At 45.5% G+C, this 20,245-nt stretch overlaps 1 protein-coding gene across 2 annotated transcripts in view; it reads right to left on the reverse strand.

The window, feature by feature from the left end:
- Positions 1-1,628: 1,628 nt before the first annotated feature.
- CDV3 (CDV3 homolog) overlaps positions 1,629-20,245 on the reverse strand; it is a 28,859-nt gene continuing 10,242 nt past the window's right edge. Inside the window, exons 2-5 of one of the 2 annotated variants that reach the window (XM_073569529.1) lie at positions 9,213-9,289; positions 8,317-8,453; positions 7,838-8,001; positions 1,629-4,132 (exon numbers count right to left, since the gene is read on the reverse strand). In XM_073569529.1, coding sequence (XP_073425630.1) covers positions 4,010-4,132; positions 7,838-8,001; positions 8,317-8,453; positions 9,213-9,289 — 501 coding nt within the window. In that variant the 3' untranslated portion in view covers positions 1,629-4,009. Of the gene's footprint in view, positions 4,137-7,837; positions 8,002-8,316; positions 8,454-9,212; positions 9,290-20,245 lie in introns of both variants that reach the window. The other variant, XM_073569521.1, reaches the window with a different exon arrangement.

The following is a 20,245-nucleotide window of genomic DNA, read 5'->3' on the forward strand; positions in this document are numbered from 1 at the left end:
GCCAACCATCACCTTGTCCTGGAGGAAGATAATGAACTCACGACAGGACAACCAGCACAGACGTGAGACTGAGCGAGAGATGTCCAAAAGGTGAGGACTACAGCGGATTAAAGAGCAGATTTAGGTTCCACAGAGGTGTGGCAGTCATTTTGTACTAAACTGGGGAAAGTTTGGTTTAGAGCAGTGTTCCCCAACAGCCACCAACAGGTCATGTTTTCAGGATTTCCTTAGTATTGCACAGGTAGTAACTGCATCACCTAGACAGGCAAGAATTCAAACACCTGTGCAATACTGAGGAAATCCTGAAAACATGACCTGCTGGTGGCTCTTGAGGACCGGAGTTGGGGAACACTGGTTTAGAGGCTAATGGAAAATGAAACAGGGCCAATCCAACTTATAGGCCCTCTTTGAAAGAAGATTAAACATTAAGAAGTGCAGTGGATGCGGACTCCTTGCTTCACATCACCATAAGTGAGGGTTCCATGTGCGGTAAAATTCTAGAGGAGGGTGGTTTTTTTGGCCTACCACATATTAATTGAACTATGATCTGAGAAAGCACAATCTCTCAAAATTGTGTCTTCAACAGACACCAATATTTGGAGTTGCTACATTTAATAGTGTTAGGCTATTTTCACAGGCAGCATTTTTGCGGTGGTTTTCTACAGCCAAAACATGCTCTCTGGGCAAAATGCTGCATTCAAAACTCGATTTTTCAGAGTTTTTTTGTTGGGTGCAGATTGTGTGCTGGTCTTCAGGAAATGTTTACTAAAGTTAGTTAATGAAAATCACTTAAAAAATGCCCTGAAATTCCACAAAAACTCTTTTGTAACATTTTTCACTATTGCTTTGTATGGTTGGAAAAAAAAAAAAAAAAAAAGGCTGCAAATATGCTGAACTAGTTTACATGCTGCAGTTCTCAAATTCAATCAGGAAAAATAAGTGTGTGCATGAAATTTCTGAAATCATGTGGCTTTTACTCGTACTGTAAAAAGCAGCTTTAAATTTGTGTAAAAAAAAATTAGAAAAGACACTGCATGTGAACAAAGGCTCACATTTGTGTCAAAAGAGCCAATGGCCAGTCAGAGCACTGCAATGTGATAGTCGTCCATGTTATACAGCCGTCTGACTGCGCCTATAATCACATAGATCAGAAGAGCAGAGAGTGGACAGTACACAGCACTCTGGCCTCAAGCCTCCTTTCATTTAAAATAAGCTCTGGAGGCAGATCCTCAGGCAGATCAGTGTCCGGCCCATTGTACTTAACAGCTCATTTACATATAAGAAAACCGTGGATTTCTCTGGAATGACAGCAGATCGCAGGTATCATTTCATTCAGCTTCCTATGACCTACATGCCCACATAGACAGCTTAGGATTGTTGCTCCTACTGCCTTAACCCTGTGAAGGAGAGGAACAGTAGAGAAGAGGGAGAGCAAGGGTCAGTGTTTGGGGCCAGCTCCGAATTCAGAACTTTTTGAACCAAACCAGGAGGAATGCACCAGATGGCAATTCCATCTATCTTTTCCAAACAGAAAAGACAAAATGAAAAGTGAATCCTTAGCTGCAATCAGAATATGTTTAGGGATTCTTGCATATTGTATTGCCTGTAAATCAAATCAGGAGACTATAAATATTTCAGAGTTTTATTAAGGTCGTCTTTTTGCCCAATCCATGCCCAAGACCCTCTTTATAGACAGTCCACTCTCCCCATCACACAGCATGATAAAAACCCTATAGATTCACATTTTGTAACAGTTTTCTAAAATGTAAATCGGAGTTGGCAAAAAAAAAAAAAAAAAAACAATTCTTGAAATATATTATAGGTAAGGAAACTCTTGCAGTCTTTCACACATTCCACATGAATACCTTTTCAGCTTTTTCTTCTATGAATTATATATCAGCATGAAAGAGCTAAAGTTGTGTGTTAGAAATTCTGAATAGTGACCATCCTTATGCTGTGGCGTCCCTACGTTTACTTGTTGGAGACTAAACCTTTTAGAAAGAAAGTATCGACAGAGACGAGAAGCCCTACGGTCAGACACATTCAACAACCATCAACCAGAAAACTGGTATATATAAAATGGTGTTCTATTAGTAGTAGACAAAATCAAGCAGATTGTGCTGGAGAAGCAGACTAAGGATTTTTTTTTGTTTAAAAAGTGTAACATTAATCTAGTGGATCATCTCATTCACAGTTCAAAGAATACCAACTTGCACATGAGATTTAGAACATCTCATCCCCATACCTGCTACTGTAAACTCTATTTTACCTGTGCAAACCCACACACAAAGTTTGCAACATGTCCGTCCTTCGTGAAACGGCACACTAAACCAAGCACCTGGATACACGGTCACTCCATGACAGTGCTGGAGACTGTCTAGATGAAGACTTGACCTGTGATGAGTCCAGATAAACCCTTGTACAGTTTGACTGTGTATGTCATCACCTTATTACCAATATAATGAATTAGTAAATTAAGTGACCCTATAAAACGGTCTTAAAACAGAACATTAGGGTAGACATTTATCAGAAATACAGAGCACTACACCCAGGGGCCTGTGCCAAGCGTGAACTGACTGTACATACTAACTGTATTCAACTGCACCACAAGGAATTTTATGTTAGCACCCCTAGAAAATTATAACCTCAATCCCTATTACACATTTATTATTTTGCCAGGATTCAAGCTTTTATTGATAATGGCACTGTGAAATGACCATATAATGTGTAATCAATATCTGAGAGTGGACTAATCCTTTAAATCAGAACACCCCCAAGTAAAGTAGCTAGGTCAAGCTCTTGGCCGACTTTGAACAGCACAAAAACAACCTGTCACAAAATTCTTTATCTTTGAATTCAGAAACTCACAAATTTCAAGTATTCAGAAAGTTCATAATTTCAACACCAGTTATATATACTTTGAATATGAATACTTAAGGGGGGTTACTTAGGCCTTTAAAACCAAGTCTTAGGATATACTATCAGCATTAGATTAGTGCCAATGTTAATGGGATAATTAGGACCATCCCAATCTTATATTTATAGGCTAATCAATAGGATAGTTCAGTAATTTTAAAGAATCTGTCAGTGATGCATGGTACCCTAAAATTCCCTTTTAACCACTATGTAGCAGAAGCAAGCCAGAGCCAGGTGTACTATACACACGGCAAAGCTAGAGATAGAAACTCAGGCAGCGGAGCTTCATAAGTGTACTGAAGAGACAATATCACAATATAATAGTTATGAGAGTTCCCATTTATCTGGTAAATGGACTGCTTTAGTCTGGTAAGTACTTTTACCCTTAAAAAAAAAAAAAAGTAACAAACTACAGCTTTGCACTAGATATTATGAAGACCCATGTATCAGTTACCAATCTACAGAAAAACTATAAAGAAAGCCATTAAATAGCCTACACTAAATCCCTTTAAGGTCACTTAACTGATTGACACATGAAACAGGTGATGTAAAAAGGTGAAGTGATCTTGTCTCAGTAGGTGTACCAAAACGGAAAGGGAAATCTGGCAACCCCTCCACTTCCTGTCCCAATACAGCATGTGAAACAAACGTACAATCTCTGGTTGTGTGTAAGATGGTCATCCACATGGTGTCTACTATGGGCGTAGCAAAACTGAGGTAGTCAACCTTGGTGAAGGCTCAGCATAAAAAGATTTTAATAACTACTGAAAGCTGCTTCCCCCCCCCATTCTCCACTCTAGATGTGTAACGTTTACAACAAAATTCTTGTTCAATTCCCACAGCCTCATGTGTTCCCATATTCAAAAACAAAAAAAAAAACACCAAGAGGGTTTGGGGTGGGAGGAAGGGGTTCGGCAAGAGAAAAACAAAAAGGAAAGTTTTTAAATTTGGAACGTTGGAGGATCCAGTCATCTGTTCCATCCAGTGCGCAGCGGAGAAGATCAGACAGTTCAGATGATCTCAAGTCCAACAGCTGTAGTTTGTTTTCTCTATGGGCAAGTTCACAAAGGTTGTGGTAAATGTTTTTGCGGATTTATTGTTCACCAAGAACAGCGTACTGGTTGTCTAGCTGAAGCTGAAGGGCCTGATTCTTTGAAGCTTCTTCTCTGGCACGGTTTTTATGTTTTACAGTTTCGAAAGTCTTCTCCATTTCTTTCTCCCTAGTTTATTAAATAAATCAATACAGAAGGTATTAAAGTTTTGCATATAGAACAGGATGCACCATACAAGGTCACGTCAGACAGGATCATTAGCCTTACCATTTCATACAGGTGATATGTATCAACATTATGCACACGTCCCATGTAGTTAGCTATATGACTATTAATTGCCGGGTCACAGCTGTGACAGAGGAGCAGTGCTCCTCAGGGAGGACAGTTCAGGATTTTTTTTTGTTCCCTCACTTCATTAACACCCCATCTTCTGTGGCAAACAAGCTTTGGTTAAAATGTAGTGGAAAACCCGTGTAAAAGGATATTGACACATTGAGTTTTTTTGTAGATGAATGTATTTCTGGATAAAACAATTTTAATTCTAAGCTATGGCTTCTACAGCTGCTATGCATCACTGTACATAGCTGAAGAATAAGTTACCAGTGCGTCTGTCAGTGAACTAGTTTTGACAGCAGTTTATAAAGCTTCTCTTCTCCTGAACTCTGATGGAATCTTAGGTTGGCAAAATTGAATTGATCTTTCACCCTTCCCACCGTGAACAATTTTAATGAATTCTATTTCATCTCCCCTTTTCAAAAGCCATAACTGTCTGTCGACGTGGCTGTTTGAGGGCTGGGTTATTGCAGGATGAATTGTAGTTCTAAATGACACCATTCATTTTGCTAGATAATTTAGTCAAAAATGGAGAAAAAAAAAAAACAAAACATTTCAACCTTTGCCATTTGATTTGCCTTCATAATGTTATTTGCAAGGTAAAATTGTACAATTATTGTATTACAGGAAGAGTGTTTTCTTATGGCACAAGCTGAGGTTTCAGCAGTACCAATTTTGGGGAACATACAAAGTTGCTTTATCTGACTTTTTGCCAGATGAGATAAGAAAAACAAACATATACATTTAATTTTTGGATTGGGAACAGAGGGTGATTTGATCTTTTTCTTTTACTTATTCTTTTTTAGTCCATTAACTGAAATCTCCATAATACTTTTTAACCTTTGTATTATTGATACTATGCATGGTCAATAATAATGGATACACTTATTGTGTACTGAATTTTTCCATTTATTGTTTGCTTTTGTGTCTGCGGATGTCTGTTCAGACTCCCCTGTGGGTCTAAAGGCCGCGTTACACAGCGATATCGCTGATTTTGTGACATCAGCGATATCGCTGTGTGAGACATCCAGCAGCGACCGGCCCCCCGCCGGGTATCGCTGATTGTGCTGGATCATCCTGGGCCGTTTTTTCCATCGCTGGTCTCCCGCTGGCCAGCACGCATTGCTGCGTGCGGGAGCCAGCGATCAGCAACGCTGCATGCTGGTATCCAACGTAAACATCGGGTTTCTAAGAGCAGCGCGGCTCTTAGAAACCCGATGCTTACATTGGAAACCAGCTTGCTTGCTGGTTCTGATCGCTGGCGGGGCTGTCTAACATGTCCCAGTGATCCCATCCGTGTCGGATCGTTGGTGGGATCGCTGGGACATCGTTATGTGTAACGGGGCCTTCAGTCCCCTGTTGGTAACCAGACTTTACAAATCCCTTGAGCACTTTTAGGATTTGTTTAGCGGCCATAGCAGCTTTACAGTAGGGTCACTCAGGAACATTCTACAATGTGCAGGGGCGTCACATTATCCTAGTGCGCCATGTTCTCTCTGGTTAGGAAGAGATTTTAAGGCTACGTTACCTCCCACTCCCCCCTTCCCATGTACCAACATTGCTTTCTTATTACCCCATTGTATTGACCTTTTCAGCCTTTTGGCCCTTGTTAACTATTGTTTTGTCTTGCCTTGTTTTTAATACACAACTTAAAAAAAACAGACAAACATAATGATTAAATAACCTGAAGTAAATATGATCGTGCACAAAATATACAATACTTCGTTCACATGCTTTTTTTATGAAAAAATGAGAAAGCCATCCCACCTCTTCACGGACAGTCTTAACACACTTACATGCACACCTGTTTATACCCCAGTTAATACATTTTTCTGTTTGCATCATGTGCATATAAAGGTGTGTCTTGCCTTTTCTTTGAGCTGGGCATTATATTGACGTGGTCTCCCCTGGCTGTGTCCCACTTGCTGGGCCCAGTCCTCAGCCTTTATCTACATGCACGTCACTTGACAAACGGTAAGGTTTTTAATATTAGTATCAAGACTGTCCCAGACGGTCACCATAAAAAGGCAGAATGGCTTTTGCATATTTTTTTTTCAAATAAACATTCTAACTAAATACCCTAAATTATTTTCATGCTATTTACTGCAGGGTATTTAATTTTTTTTTCTGTTCCGTGTGAACGTGCGCTTAGGCTAGTTTCACACTAGTGTTCGGCAGAGCTGAGGGCTGCGTAGTTTTTCCGTTGAGCTCCGCCCACTCCCGCACATCTTCCATCAGCTCCGCATATATCTGCATGCGCCATGCTTACCCTAACATTGGGTATGCAGGCCATGAGGATGCCTGCGCTTGCGTCATTTTGACGATGCGCCGACCGCAACAAAATGCAAAATGTGTTGGGCGCAGCATCAAAACGATGCATGCACAGGCATCCAAATACATTCACATGGCCTGGGTACCCAATGTTAAAGATAGGGTATGTAGGACGCATTCGGACATAGGCAGAGCTGAAGGAAGAGGTGCAGCAGTGGGCGGGGCTTAACGAAGGAACTAAACAGCTCTGCCGATCGCTAGTGTGAAACTAGCCTTACATGTTGCATGCACACCAGTTATACCTTTGTGTTTTTTTACTTAAGATGTTTTGGTTATTCTGATTGTTAGTTTATAAGAACCCCTTCGTTACTGTGTTTTTCAGACTACAAGACACTTTTTTCCCCAAAAATTTGCAGGGTAAGTGGGGGAGCGTCTTATAGTCATATTTGTACTTAGAGTTAGCATGGTGGCAGCAGGAGTCGGGCAATTCTTCCAGTGGTCTGATGCTGTAGGACGACGATCTCCCTCCCATTCCAGCCTGGTGCAGCAGATTTGGAGGTGCTCATAGCAGCGGGGGGCTCCGGCGACATTATGTGAAAGCCTGAAGCTCCCCACAGTTCTATTGCCTCGATGCTGTGGCCTCTGGTAAAATGGCCACTGGAGGCGGATCATGTGCAAATTGAGATCTCTGCTGGGATGGGAGCGAGATCATCGCCCTGCAGCGTCGGACCACCAGACAGAAGAATTGCCCGACTCCTGCTGCCACCAGCACTGCTGATCCCCCACCCGTGTAAGATGAATTCAGGAATGTAATATGGACCCCCATTTGACGCTTTAACTTTTTCCCCTATTCTTTCTGAAAATTTGAGGCGAGTCTTATGGTCCGGTGCGTCTTATATACAGGGAAATTACTGATCTCCTTTGAAGTCCAAGGTACCAGATGGCGGTAATGGGTGCCTTCAGTCGGCACCCAGCTTTCATGCACCCAGTCACCAATGCCAACTGAAACCTTTTAAATAACACAGAAGGCACACAGTATGCAGCAGGCTTAAATGCCCCTCAAGGTGTAAATTTTTTTTTTTTTTTTTTTTTTTTTTTTAGTCAATGGATCCAGAAACATCTACAAACGTTATTTTATAATACTATGTTGACTATCTACAGATTTATACTCAGTCTACTATACACAAAATACAATGCCATGACTACACGGTTAACACACACATATTGCAAACGTAAAACCCAATGGGGGTGTCATGTTTAGCTACTTGCCTGCGTGATTCTATATGCTTGGCAGTGGCTTGTAGAGATGGAAACTGGGTATCACTAAAAATTTCTGGTGGACCTTGTGGTTTTTTCTGTGGAGCAGACATTCTGGCAGCAGGTGGTCTATATACACCAGAGGGCTGTGCAGGCTCTGCGACTTCTGAAACTGAGAAGAAAAAGGGATGGATCAGAATTTTATGCCAAAACGAAAGCAAAGTATCAGAAAATAAGAGAGAATCTACATTAAGTTACCAGCACTGGAGATCCAATACATTTGTGGACTACATAATACAAAACATTTACACCTCTCTCTCACTCAGGCGGGTAAACGTGAAATCTGTATCAAATCACAGCAGTCTTAAAGCAGATATGTAAGGAACCAGTTCGAAACTTAAAAAGAATTTTTTCTTTTCCCAATATTCAGACACTCATTAGGAAAATAATTTTCGAAAATTATGAATAAAATGCAAATGGCACACACCAACACTTATAGGAGCTTGAGCAGGGGCAGTTTTATTCCAGGGACCTGAAGTCTTGTCTGAGCTATAGCCTCCAGCTTCTTCCCAATCCGCACCCTGTTCTTCCTTTTTTTCATATTCATCATCTTCCTTTTCATTGCTACAAGCAGAAAAAAACTGATGCTTTACAGAAAGCAAGCAAGGTATAAGAAGGCCTTACAGTGCACAAGGAAAAAAAAAAAAAAATCCATGAGTGGTTGGCCCAAAGGTGTAGCCAAAGGGTTTTTTTCTGGTCCTGTTCCATCTGTTGCAAATCAGCGCACAGATGTAGGGTACAGAATACATTATAGAAGATAGAGAAGGTTTGTGAATAAGCTGCCATCAGAGCGGTAAATGCCGCTGCACATAGGGTCATGTTCACGCATGTTGGCTTTGGAAAATAAGAAATTGATTTTTGTAGGGGGTCCACAGTAGATGTGCCGGTGGATTAGCCCAATCATTACTTAAAGCGTGTTTTTCAGGTGTCAGAAAGCCTGTACCCATACATAGTGCTTTACTCAAACAAGCAATGTTAAAAAAAGAAAAAAAAACAAAAAAAAAAACAAACAAACAAATATTCTCCCCGGTTCCAGCTTTGAGACTCCGATGTCTGGTTTTGTCCACAACACTGACGTTACATGGATAGTGCTGCAGGCAATAACTGACCTCAGTGGAACTGGTCAAGTAAACCACACGAGCCGCTGATTGACTGCAGTGTTGTAGACGTGACGTCAGTGCTGCGAACAATAAAAGACGACGGAAGAAGCAGCAGACCCATCGATGGACTGGGGGAGGCTGAGTAAAGCTCTATAGAACAAAATTATCACTTGCTCTCATATGTGCTCTTGAGTTCATAAGACAGAATTCAGCAAGACATTACCTTATTTGCAATGACTGAAGCCTCAGACCACTGTAGTCAACTTCTTTTTGCTCAAATTCTTTCCATTCATCATCTTGCTGCAAAGAGATATGATACACATTAACACTGCAAAAAACTAAGACTAGAGACTCAAAACAAGGTAAAGTAAAGTACTCCCCATCTATGGGGCATGATCGCTGGTGTACGTCACATCAGTATGTCTGCTGGGGGTGAGACCTTCACAGCCATGCTCATAGACAAGATGATATCCAGCGAGAAGGGCAGTATAACAAAGCTATCTGTTGTAGACCCTAAGGGTATGTGCACACGATACAGAGTTGCTGCGGATTTGATGCTGTGTGCTTATGGAGCGTCAAACCCGCAGAGTTCAGATGTTGCAGCATAGTGGATGGGATTTCAAGAAATCCCATGTTCAATATGCGTCCAGACGCCCGCGGAGACTCACAAGCAGCACGTCTTTCTGGACCGCAGCATGTCAATTTCTTGCGTCTCCGCAACAGAAATTTCACCCATATTGGACGCAGTGAATCTGCACAGTTCAGTGAAAACATGCGGATTCACCTGCGTTCAATAGACGGCAGAACTTTGGAAGCAGCGAACACGCAGTGTGTCCAAAGCACTGTTAGTTCTGGATTGAGGGCCCCCGGCCTAAGGAAACTGCACTTTCACCAGAATCTGGGTTACATAAAGTGACCTGAAGGCGTTGTTTCCTTTCAATTAAGTTTCTGCCCTGGCTGCAGTGAGTTATAAAACAAACTCTTACCCCAGATCCACCAGAGAGTCTCCGGCACGGTGCGGACATCTAATTGACAGCAGGACAGCCAATTAGCCAGCTCAGTGGCTGTGCCAGTCTAGATAGAGCGCCCCCTTCAGAGCCACAGTGCTCACTGATTAGCTGCCGTTCCGTCAATGGTACGTCAACGCTACAGCCAATGCAAGGCATGAGGACCGGCGACAGAGACTCGCTGGTGGTTCTGGGGGGAGTACAGCATGATTTATTGTTTTATAACTGCAGCAGGGGAAGAAACTGAATTGAAAGGAAACAACGCCTTTAAGTCACATGTGCAGGTGGCAACATTAATGGTTTGACAATTAACTATTACATTCTTACAGAGGTCTGAACCTCTCAGTACATTACCCTGAGCATAATTAAGAATAGATCCGGCCTCTATAAGATTTCAAGCTCTGCACCATAACAGATAAAGCATTCTCATACTCATCCACACATGTATACTTTATACTGCCAGGTCTAAGCACAAATACAAGCTGTTCTTTAACAAACTTTGCATAAATCAATAGTACAAGCGAATGTATGAGACTTCCCTCCTACATGCCACCTGAACTTATCACTAAAGAGAAAAACAAGTAAAATCCACCTTGGTCAAAAGAAGAGAAGCCAGCACAACAGACAGCAAAATACAGATGTCTATTCTAGTCAATGAAGATTGGAGGGGAAGGAGGATTAGAAGAGAAAAAAATAGAGGGAAACAGACACAAGGTGCTGCAGCTTTCTAGTAAGTGTTTATTGTACTCCAGAGCTAAACTGCTAAGAGCGACTGTAGAATGTCCTACACTCAAGTGCTGCATAGACAAGAGCAACAACGCTCCAGGTCTGTATGTAGGAGACCTCAAATACATATATACTGGTGTATTCAATTAATGGGAACATCCATCCTAAGAAGTGTTCACAAGGTGGCACAGTGGCATTACTGCCCTGCAGCTTTGGGGTCCTGGATTCAAATCCGACCAAGGGTAACATCTGCATAGATTGTATTTTTTTTGTTTGTTGGGTGGGTGTCCTCTGGGTACTCCTTTTCCTCCCACACAGAAACACTGGTAAGTGATTGAGATGTCCGGGTGAAGACAATGTCTGTAATTCAACTAGAATGAAATCCATCTTGTGGTTGTTTAATCTTTATTTTCAGTGTTTTTTTCTTTCGGAATTTATGGATACCATCAAAAAGAGTAATGCAAATTATACAAACATGGTACAGCGCTGGCGCATGCCTGCAGACGGGGATTAAAAAAAAAAAAAAAAAAGAATATTCATTATGTAAACTAGGGGGCAGGTCAGTGACCTGTCAGAAGCCATACTGGTGAATACCTAATCAGAGCACCACACGAAGACCCGCCCCCCCCAGAGCACAAGCATATCATTAACCAAAAACTGAAAATAAAGATTAACAACCACAAGATGGATTTCATCAACCAAGGTGTCATTTTAATCAGTATAATGGCACCAACCTGACACTGTTTAGGTTACTGTGCACAATCCTTCTGAGAGGTTCCCTTTAAAGGATTATGCTATGGAACATGATATTGTATAGTGTAGAGACAGAGACCTTGATTCCAGCAATGTATCACCTACTAGACTAGTCGAACCTTAATCATCTCCTGGTGATAAAACACTCATTGTATTCAAAGTACAACACATACCCTAATAAGTGACATTCCTGGATTCAGGCTCTCTTTTCCTACCTTATGCTGCTCTTGCATTAAATGGCAAAAACCTGCTGACAGATTCCCCTTAAGGGTGTGTGCACACGTAAGCGGGTTTTTTTTTTGCGGCAAAAACGCTTACAAGAAGCATCCCATTCATTTTAATGAATTCTGCACTTTGTGCATATTGATGCGTTTTTACTCTGTCACCTCATTGGGGGACACAGAACCATGGGTGTTATGCCGCTGTCCACTAGGAGGCGACACTATGCATAATCTGAAAAAGATTAACTATGGCTCCTCCTCTGCAGTATACACCCCTGGACGGCGTCAGCCTTCTCCAGTTTTTGCTTAGTGTCGCATAGGAGGCACACCTAAAGAATTTTTTCTCTTTTTCACTCCGTTTTTTTCTGGATGACAGATGAAGAAAAGTGGGTCTCCTGTGAGACTCCCGGCATGGCGCCTTCCTCGGCCCCCTATTATGGCTATTCCCCATGTCGCTCCTTCCCCAGTCCTGCGGGTGCTGGTTCGAAGTAGAGACCCCCCTCCTTCCCCAATTCGCACGTACAGACACAGGGCTCCCTGCGCCCGTCTCTGCGGCAGCACCAGCTCCATAGGGCCTCAGGGGGACCCATCACAGGGCCCCGCTTCCGATTGTGGCCCCACCGCTATCCTGCCTTTCTATCCGGGGGGGGGGGGGGGGGTCCGGTTCAGATCCGACCCCCTCCCAGACTTACGCGCCAGCCTGGAGCCCTTTCTGGGCATCAGTAACTAATTTAGGCTGCGGCTTCAGCCTAGCTGAGGTTGCCGCCTCCTCTCCGCCCCCCGGAAGACAAATATGACACTCTACAGTGGGGCGGATCGCGACAGAAAGGGCGCGTTTTTACACATCTCTGCTCGCGCTCTCTCAGCTCTCCGCCACCTTCTCCCTCCTCATCCTCTCGGCGGTCATTTCTGACGCAGGCATCAGCAGCACCACGCCAGCCAGTCTCCGGGGGGCACAGGACTGTGGATCTTCGGCGCTGGACAAGGGGCACGCTGGTGGGGTAAGATCACAGCTCGGGTTTTTTTACTCGGCTGTGAATCCGGATTCCCTGTAAGGCTCTCCTATAGGTTTTTCCCTGCACAGCCACCCCTGTAGGGCCCTCTCATAGCCAGCCCTTCCGCACTCTGTGCACTATGCCAGGCTCAAGGTCCAAGAGAACCAGGCAGGACTGCTTTTATGCATTCTGCACAGCCTGCAAAACCATTCTCCCCAGTGGCAGAACGTACCCGCACTGTCGGGACTGTATCCAGAATACTGGGTCAGAACCCCAAGAGGCTCCTACCAACGCTTCAGCGGCTGCTACCACGCTGGAATGGGCTACCCAGATGTCACAGTCTATGACGCAGTCCATAGATAACCTAACCTCCACATTGCTCCAGGCTCTGCAGGGTTATGTCTCGGCTATGAGCGTTACCCAGCAAAGGGACAGCTCCACTCAGGGACAGGCAGTTTCTGGCTCTCCCAGACGTAAGCGCACCCACACGTCGCGTTCCTCTGCGTCATCCCATAGCACACTGTAATCCCCCTCTAGGGAGAGACACCGTAGTTCCAGGTCACCTAGACCGTCCCCTACCTAAGACAGACAACGCAGATATCCACAGCGATCCCCGACGACAGAAGGCCTTCACCCCAGCTCGCCCACCAGGGAACGCCTCATCAATACGCAAGATTCGGAAGGCATCTGTGACTCAGACTCAGACAACGAAACGGAGACGTCTCTGGTCCCTTGTCCCCCTAGCAATACAGCGCTAGTTGAGGACAATCTCTTCCATCCATCGGGTGCTGGACATTTCCGATCCAACCCCGGAAGCCCCAGAACACAAGATTTGCTTTGAAGGTGTTCTGAAACCACCTAAGGTCTTCTCTAACCACCCGGAATTTCAGGCGATCCTTACTAAGCAGTTTTCGCAGCCTGAGAAGAAATTCACCAATCGCAAATATTTGGAGGCTAGGTACCCCTTCCCACAAAAGGACACCAAGGAGTGGACAGATCTGCCCAAATTGCACCCCCCTGTCTCTAGGCTAGCAGCACAGACCCTCCTATCACTGCCAGATAGCTCAACCCTCAGGGACGCTGCAGACCGGCAGGTAGAACGCATGGCTCGCTCAATTTTCGAAGCGGCAGGGGCCTCCCTGGCTCCTGCGTTCACTTCAGTATGGGCAGCCAAGGCCATTCTGGCTTGTGCCAAAAAATTGCAAACTGGCCTCCAAGCTTCAAGTCCTGAGCTGTCGGACCAAGCGGTTCAAATAGCAGTGGTAGCCGATTACATGCTTCATGCAGCCCTGGATTCCGCAAGAGGTGTAGCGGGGATAGCATCAAACGCCATCACAATTCGGCGTATACTCTGGCTGCGGGAATGGAAAGCGGATACGGCCTCAAAGAAGTCCCTCACGCATCTCCCGTACCTCAGTGGACGGTTTTTCGGTGAAAAGTTGGACACAATGATATCCAATGCCACTGGGGGAAAGAGTACACCTCTCCCTCAACTAAAACCTAAACGCACGTTCAAACGGCGTAACCAAACACGATTCCGATCCTTTCGGAATTCTTCGGGCTGGTCCACCTCGCGTCCAGTACAAAATCGTAACCGCTCTCCACGCAGGGGCAACCCACGGGCGGTGCAGAGGCTGGACAGGACCTGGCAGTCGAAAGCAGGCCAAGCGAAACCCAAGGGAGGAAAACCTCAGAACTTCGCTTCATCATGGCTCATAAACTCCAGAAGACACCCCACCCATAGGCGGACGACTTCTACTCTTTCAGCAAGTCTGGCTGCCTATTAAAGACGACAGGTGGGTCAGGGAAATAGTGTCTTCCGGATACAAGATAGAGTTCACTTACAGTCCACCGAATCGGTTCTTCCTCTGTTCCACCAAAACCGCCAGAATAGGCTCTTGCTTTCCACCAAGCGGTTTCCTCTCTCCTTCAAGCAGGAGTCGTAGTACAGTTTCCCGGGGCCAAACGTTTCCGAGGGTTCCACTCCAATCTATTCGTAGTCCCCAAGAAAGGAGGCAGCGTCCGGCCCATACTAGACATAAAACAACTCAACATGTATGAGTTCGTCATTTTCGCATGGAGTCCCTTCGGTCCATCATTGAGTCGATGGAGTAAGGACAATATCTCGCCTCCATAGACATACAGGACGCATACCTACATATACCGATTGCTCCCGCCCATCAGAGATTTCTCAGGTTCGCAATTGACCAGGACCACTACCAGTTCGTGGCTCTCCCGTTCGGACTCGCCACGGCTCCCAGAACATTTACCAAGGTCATGGCTGCCACCATGGACGTTCTACACTCCAGAGGCATAGTAGTCGTTCCATACCTGGACGACCTCATCAAGGCTTCCACCTTCAAGGACTGAGGTCAGTCAGCGTCTCAATCACAATCGACACGGAGTCGCCTGGGCTGGTTAGTCAACTTCTAAAAGTCATCGACTACCCCGAGTCAGTCTCTGACCTTCCTGGGGATGCTATTCGACACCTCCAGGGGTCTGATGTTCCTTCCCAGAGACAAGGCACTGTGTTGTGAGTTCATTTTCTGGTCTACCAGTTGAGTTCTCCTTCCAGGCTCCCTCTGGTGGTAACAGGAGGTAGTGAGGCTGATTTAATCAGTGGAGATATGCCACCTGAAAAGGAGGATGACGATTGGACCTCAGGAATCTCAGACTGGATTTAAGACAGCTGACGCCCTATTCTGGTGCTGGTGATTCCTTTTGGTTTGTCAGGTCTTGGTTCTCAGCTCTGTTCCAGTCAGCTCAAGCTAAGTTTTTCTGCTAATGTTCACACTTGATTTTGTTGGTCTATTCAGTTTTTTGTGTGGTCAGCCAGCCCCGGCTGGGGCTGTGCTGAATTTCCACTCTTATCTGTATTTGCCAATTTGCTTTTTTGTCCCTTATTAGATTGGCCTCTTTTTGCTGTCTCAGAATATTTCAGAGTGCTGATATAGTGGGAGAAGTCTAGTGACTTCAGGGTTAATTTTGTTATCAGAAGTGTTGGACATTATTTTTGTAGGGTTTTTGGCAGATTACAGACAGTGTCTTTCCTTTCCTATCCTTTCTAGTTAGTTTGGGCTCCATCGTTTGCTCAGCCTATTTTCCTGCCTGTGTTTGTTTTCATCTTGTTTCACCGTCAATACATGTGTGGGGGCTGTCTTTCCTTTGGGGTCTGCTCTGGGGCACTTAGTTTTCCCCTTTTCTTGCTTTAGGCTTATTTAGTCCTCCAGCTGTGACGAAGCGTCTAGGTTCATCGTAGGAACGCACCACGGCTGCTGCTAGTTGTGTGGTTAGGATCAGGGATCTGCAATCTGCATAGTTACCAACCTCTCTGGTTTTCTGTGACTTAGCTTGTTTTGTTTTTTCCTCCTCGGTGACCCATTCATAACAGCACTGTATCTCCGTCTAGGAGTTCGCATACTCCTCCGCAACCCCCCGATCTCTCCGGTTTGCCATGAGAGTCCTCGGCAGGATGGCAGCAGCAATGGAGGCGGTACCATTTGCCCAGTTTCACCTCAGGTCTCTTCAACTAGCCATCCTCAAGTCCTGGGACAGTAATCCTTTCTCCCTCGACAGGGAGTTCCGGCTATCGTCGGCAACTAGGAGGTCCCTGCACTGGTGGCTCAAGCCAACCTCACTGGCAACGAGAAAATCCTCTCAGGTCAATGGAAGGTCCTGACCACCGATTCGAGCCTGACAGGTTGGGGTGCAGTGCACCTACATCACAGGGCAAGTGGTCACCAGTGGAAGCGAACATGCCCATCAATGTCTTGGAAATTCAGGCCATCTTCCTGGCATTGAGAGCCTTTTGTCACTTACTGGCAGCCTCTTATATCAGAGTACAGTCGGACAATACCACGGCAGTGGCTTATGTGAACCACCAAGGCGGGACCCGCAGTACCCAGGCGATGAGAGAAGTGGCACATATCCTCCATTGGGCGGAAGACACGAGGTCGGTACTCTCTGTGGTCCACATTCCGGGTGTGGACAACTGGGAAGCAGACAAGGAATGGACTCGGGAGAGTTGTCTCTCCATCCCGAAATCTTTCGACAGATCTGCCATCACTGGGGGACCCCAGACGTGGACCTAATGGCATCCCATCTCAATGCCAAGGTCTCCAACTTCATGACCAGGACACGCGATCCGCGATCGCTCGGAGCAGATGCCCTGGTTCAGGACTGGACCCAGTTCCAGCTTCTGTACATCTTTCCACCTCTCCCCCTGATATCCAGAGTCGTGAGGAAGATCAAACACGAGGGAGTTCCAAACATCCTGATCGCGCCAGACTGGCCCAGACGTACATGGTACGCCGACGTCGTACAACTTACAGCAGACGTCCCCTGGAGTCTCCATGACCGTCCCGATCTTATGTCACAAGGCCTGTTCTACCACCAGAACTCAGGGGCTCTCAATTTGACGGCGTGGCCCTTGAGACCTGGGTTCTAACCCAGGCAGGACTCAACGGACATCATTAGAACCATGATCAGGGCACGGAAGCCAGCCTCCGCCAAGATTTATTACCGTACCTGGAGAGCTTTCTTCACCTGGTGCTAATCTCGCTGCCAGATTCCACTCCCTTATTCCCTCCCAAAAGTCCTTGGCTTTCTCCAATCGGGCCTGGACACCAGGCTATCCCTGGGCTCGCTTAAGAGCCAGGTGTCAGCGCTCTCAGTGCTTTTTCAGAGGCGCATCACTAACAAGCCGCAAGTAAGGACCTTTCTCCAGGGGGTTTCCCGATTGGCTCCCCCTACAGACGTCCACTGGAAGCGTGGGACCTCAACCTGGTCCTGACAGCATTGCAGGCACCACCTTTCGAACCCCTTAGGTCTCTTTCACACTTCAGTTTTTTGCATCAGTCAAAATCCGCCAAAAGGACGGATGGCGGATCCGTTTTAGTACTTATGAGAACGGATGCCACCTGTCCGTTTTTAAGAGAGAGAGAGAGAGTGAGAGAGTGAGAGAATGAGAGTCTGGAGGATCCGCCAGAGGAAAAAACGTTGCAAGCTCCGTTTTGAAACCTTTGAGGATGGTGACGGACAGCAACTTTTGGAGGATCCTCAAAAAAAACGGATGCAACGGACAGCAATCCGTCACAATCCGCCATCAATGGAAGTCAATGGGGAAAAAAAACAGATCCTCAAAAGAAAATTGAGGATCCGTTTTTTTCAAAACCTGGCGGATTGTGACTGAGTGTAAAAAACTGAAGTGTGAAAGAGGCCTTAAGGAAGTCCCACTCCGCATTCTATCACAGAAGGTGGTTTTTCTGGTGGCAATCACCTCGCTTCGCAGGGTGTCTGAATTGTCAGCACTCTCCTGCAGACGGTCCTTCCTAGCCTTTCACAAGGACAAGGTGGTTCTCCGTACAGTCCCATCCTTCCTTCCGAAGGTTGTGTCCAACTTCCACCTCAATGAGGAAATTTCACTGCCATCCCTTTGCCCGGTTCATAGAGTGGAGAAGTGTTATGAATGGGTCACCGAGGAGGAAAAAACACCACAAGCCAAGTCTCAGAAAACCAGAGAGGTTGGTAACTATGCAGATTGCAGATCCCTGATCTTACCACACAACTAGCAGCAGTCGTGGAGCGTACCTACGATGATCCTAGACGCCTCGTCACAACCGGAGAGCTACATAAGCCTAAAGCAGGAAAAGAGGAAAACTAACTGCCCCAGAGCAGACCCCAAAGGAAAGACAGCCCCCCACATGTATTGACGGTGAAACAAGATGCAAACACAAACAAAGGCAGAAAAATAGGCTGAGCAAACGATGGGGCCCGACTAACTAGAAAGGACAGGTAAGTAAAGACACTGTCTGCAATCTGCCAAAAACCCTACCAAAATAATGTCCAACACTTCTGATAGCAAAATTAACCCTGAAGTCACTAGACTTCTCCCACTACATCAGCACTCTGACATTCTGAGACAGAGCAAAAAGAGGCCAATCTAATAAGGGAACAAAAGGCAAATACAGATAAATAGGAGTGGAAATTCAGCACAACCCCAGCAGGGGCTGGCTGACCACAAAAAACTGAATTGACCAACCAGAGCAAGTGTGAACAATAGCAAAAACAATCTTAACTTGAGAAGACTGGAACAGAGCTGAAGTCCAAGACCTGAGAAGCAGACTGAATCACCAGCACCAGGATAGGGCGTCGGCTGTCTTATATCCAGTCTGATACTCCAGAGATCCAATCTTTATCCTCCTCATCAGTTGGCAGATCACTACCAATTAAACCAACCTCACTACCTCCTATCACCACTAGAGGGAGAACGGAAGAACTCTGAACTGGTGGAGCAGAAAATGAGTTCACAACAGAGTAGGCTCTGCATACGCTTGACCTCATCAGGGCATTGCGTATATACGTGTCTAGGACTGCACCCTTCCGGAAGTCTGAATCCCTTTTCCTTCTTCCGGAAGGCGTTCGCAAGGGTCTGCCAGCTTCCAAAGCTACCCTTGCCAGGTGGATCAAGTCCACCATACAAGAGGCATACCGCCTTAACAATTCTCTTCCGACCGGTATCACGGCACACTCTACGCGGGCGGTAGGGGCCTCCTGGGCCATTCGGCACCAGGCTTCGGCACAACAGGTGTGTAAGGCGGCCACTTGGACTAGCTTACACACGTTTACGAAACACTAGAGTTCATACCCAGTCCTCAGCGGATGCGAGCCTGGGTAGACTGGTTCTGCAGGCGGCAGTGCCCCAAGTTTAGGGACCTGTCTGCACAATATTCGTCCATTGCTTCCCACCCAGGGACTGCTTTGGGACGTCCCATGGTTCTGTGTCCCCCAATGAGGCGACAGAGTAAAGGAGATTTTTGTGTACTCACCGTAAAATCTCTTTCTCTTAGCCTCTAATTGAGGGACACAGCTCCCACCCTGTTGCCCTTACGGGCCGTTGTTACGGTTGAGTTCTCATATTGTTCTTTGAGCTTGTACATGGTGGCCTTATTACAGGCATGGTTATGTTATTTCTGTTAATTTCCTCCTAATGCTTTTGCACAAAACTGGAGAAGGCCGACGCTGTCCAGGGGTGTATACTGCAGAGGAGGAGCCATAGTTAATCTTTTTCAGATTATGCATAGTGTCGCCTCCAAGTGGACAGCGGCATAACACCCATGGTTCTGTGTTCCCCAATTAGAGGCTAAGAGAAAGATTTTACGGTGAGTACACAAAAATCTCCTTTTTTCTGCGAAAAAAACGCATTGCGGTAAAATACGCAGCATGCTCAGTAATTTTGCGGAAAAATCCGCATTTCTAACTATTTTCTATGAGACTGGGAACGCTCAGGAAAAACGCAAAAAAAGTGCGTTTTTTATGCAAAAAAAACACGCGTTTTCTGTGAAGGAGTCCGGTTTTCAGTCAGGAATTTTCTGCATACGTGGGTACATAGCCTATAGGCGTTATGCAACCTAAAAGAAAAACTGCAGTCAAGGTTGATACTAATGTAAAATATCATATCGGACACCCTAACCCTCCATTCTCTCAAGTTCACCAAATCAAGATCAGAAGTGATGGTGTCTCGTTCTTCCAAGATGCGTATCCAATAATGCACCG

Source organism: Dendrobates tinctorius, unplaced genomic scaffold, assembly GCF_039654945.1.
Source record: "Dendrobates tinctorius isolate UK_male_01 unplaced genomic scaffold, ASM3965494v1 ptg000005l, whole genome shotgun sequence".
Taxonomy (NCBI): Eukaryota; Metazoa; Chordata; class Amphibia; order Anura; family Dendrobatidae; genus Dendrobates; species Dendrobates tinctorius.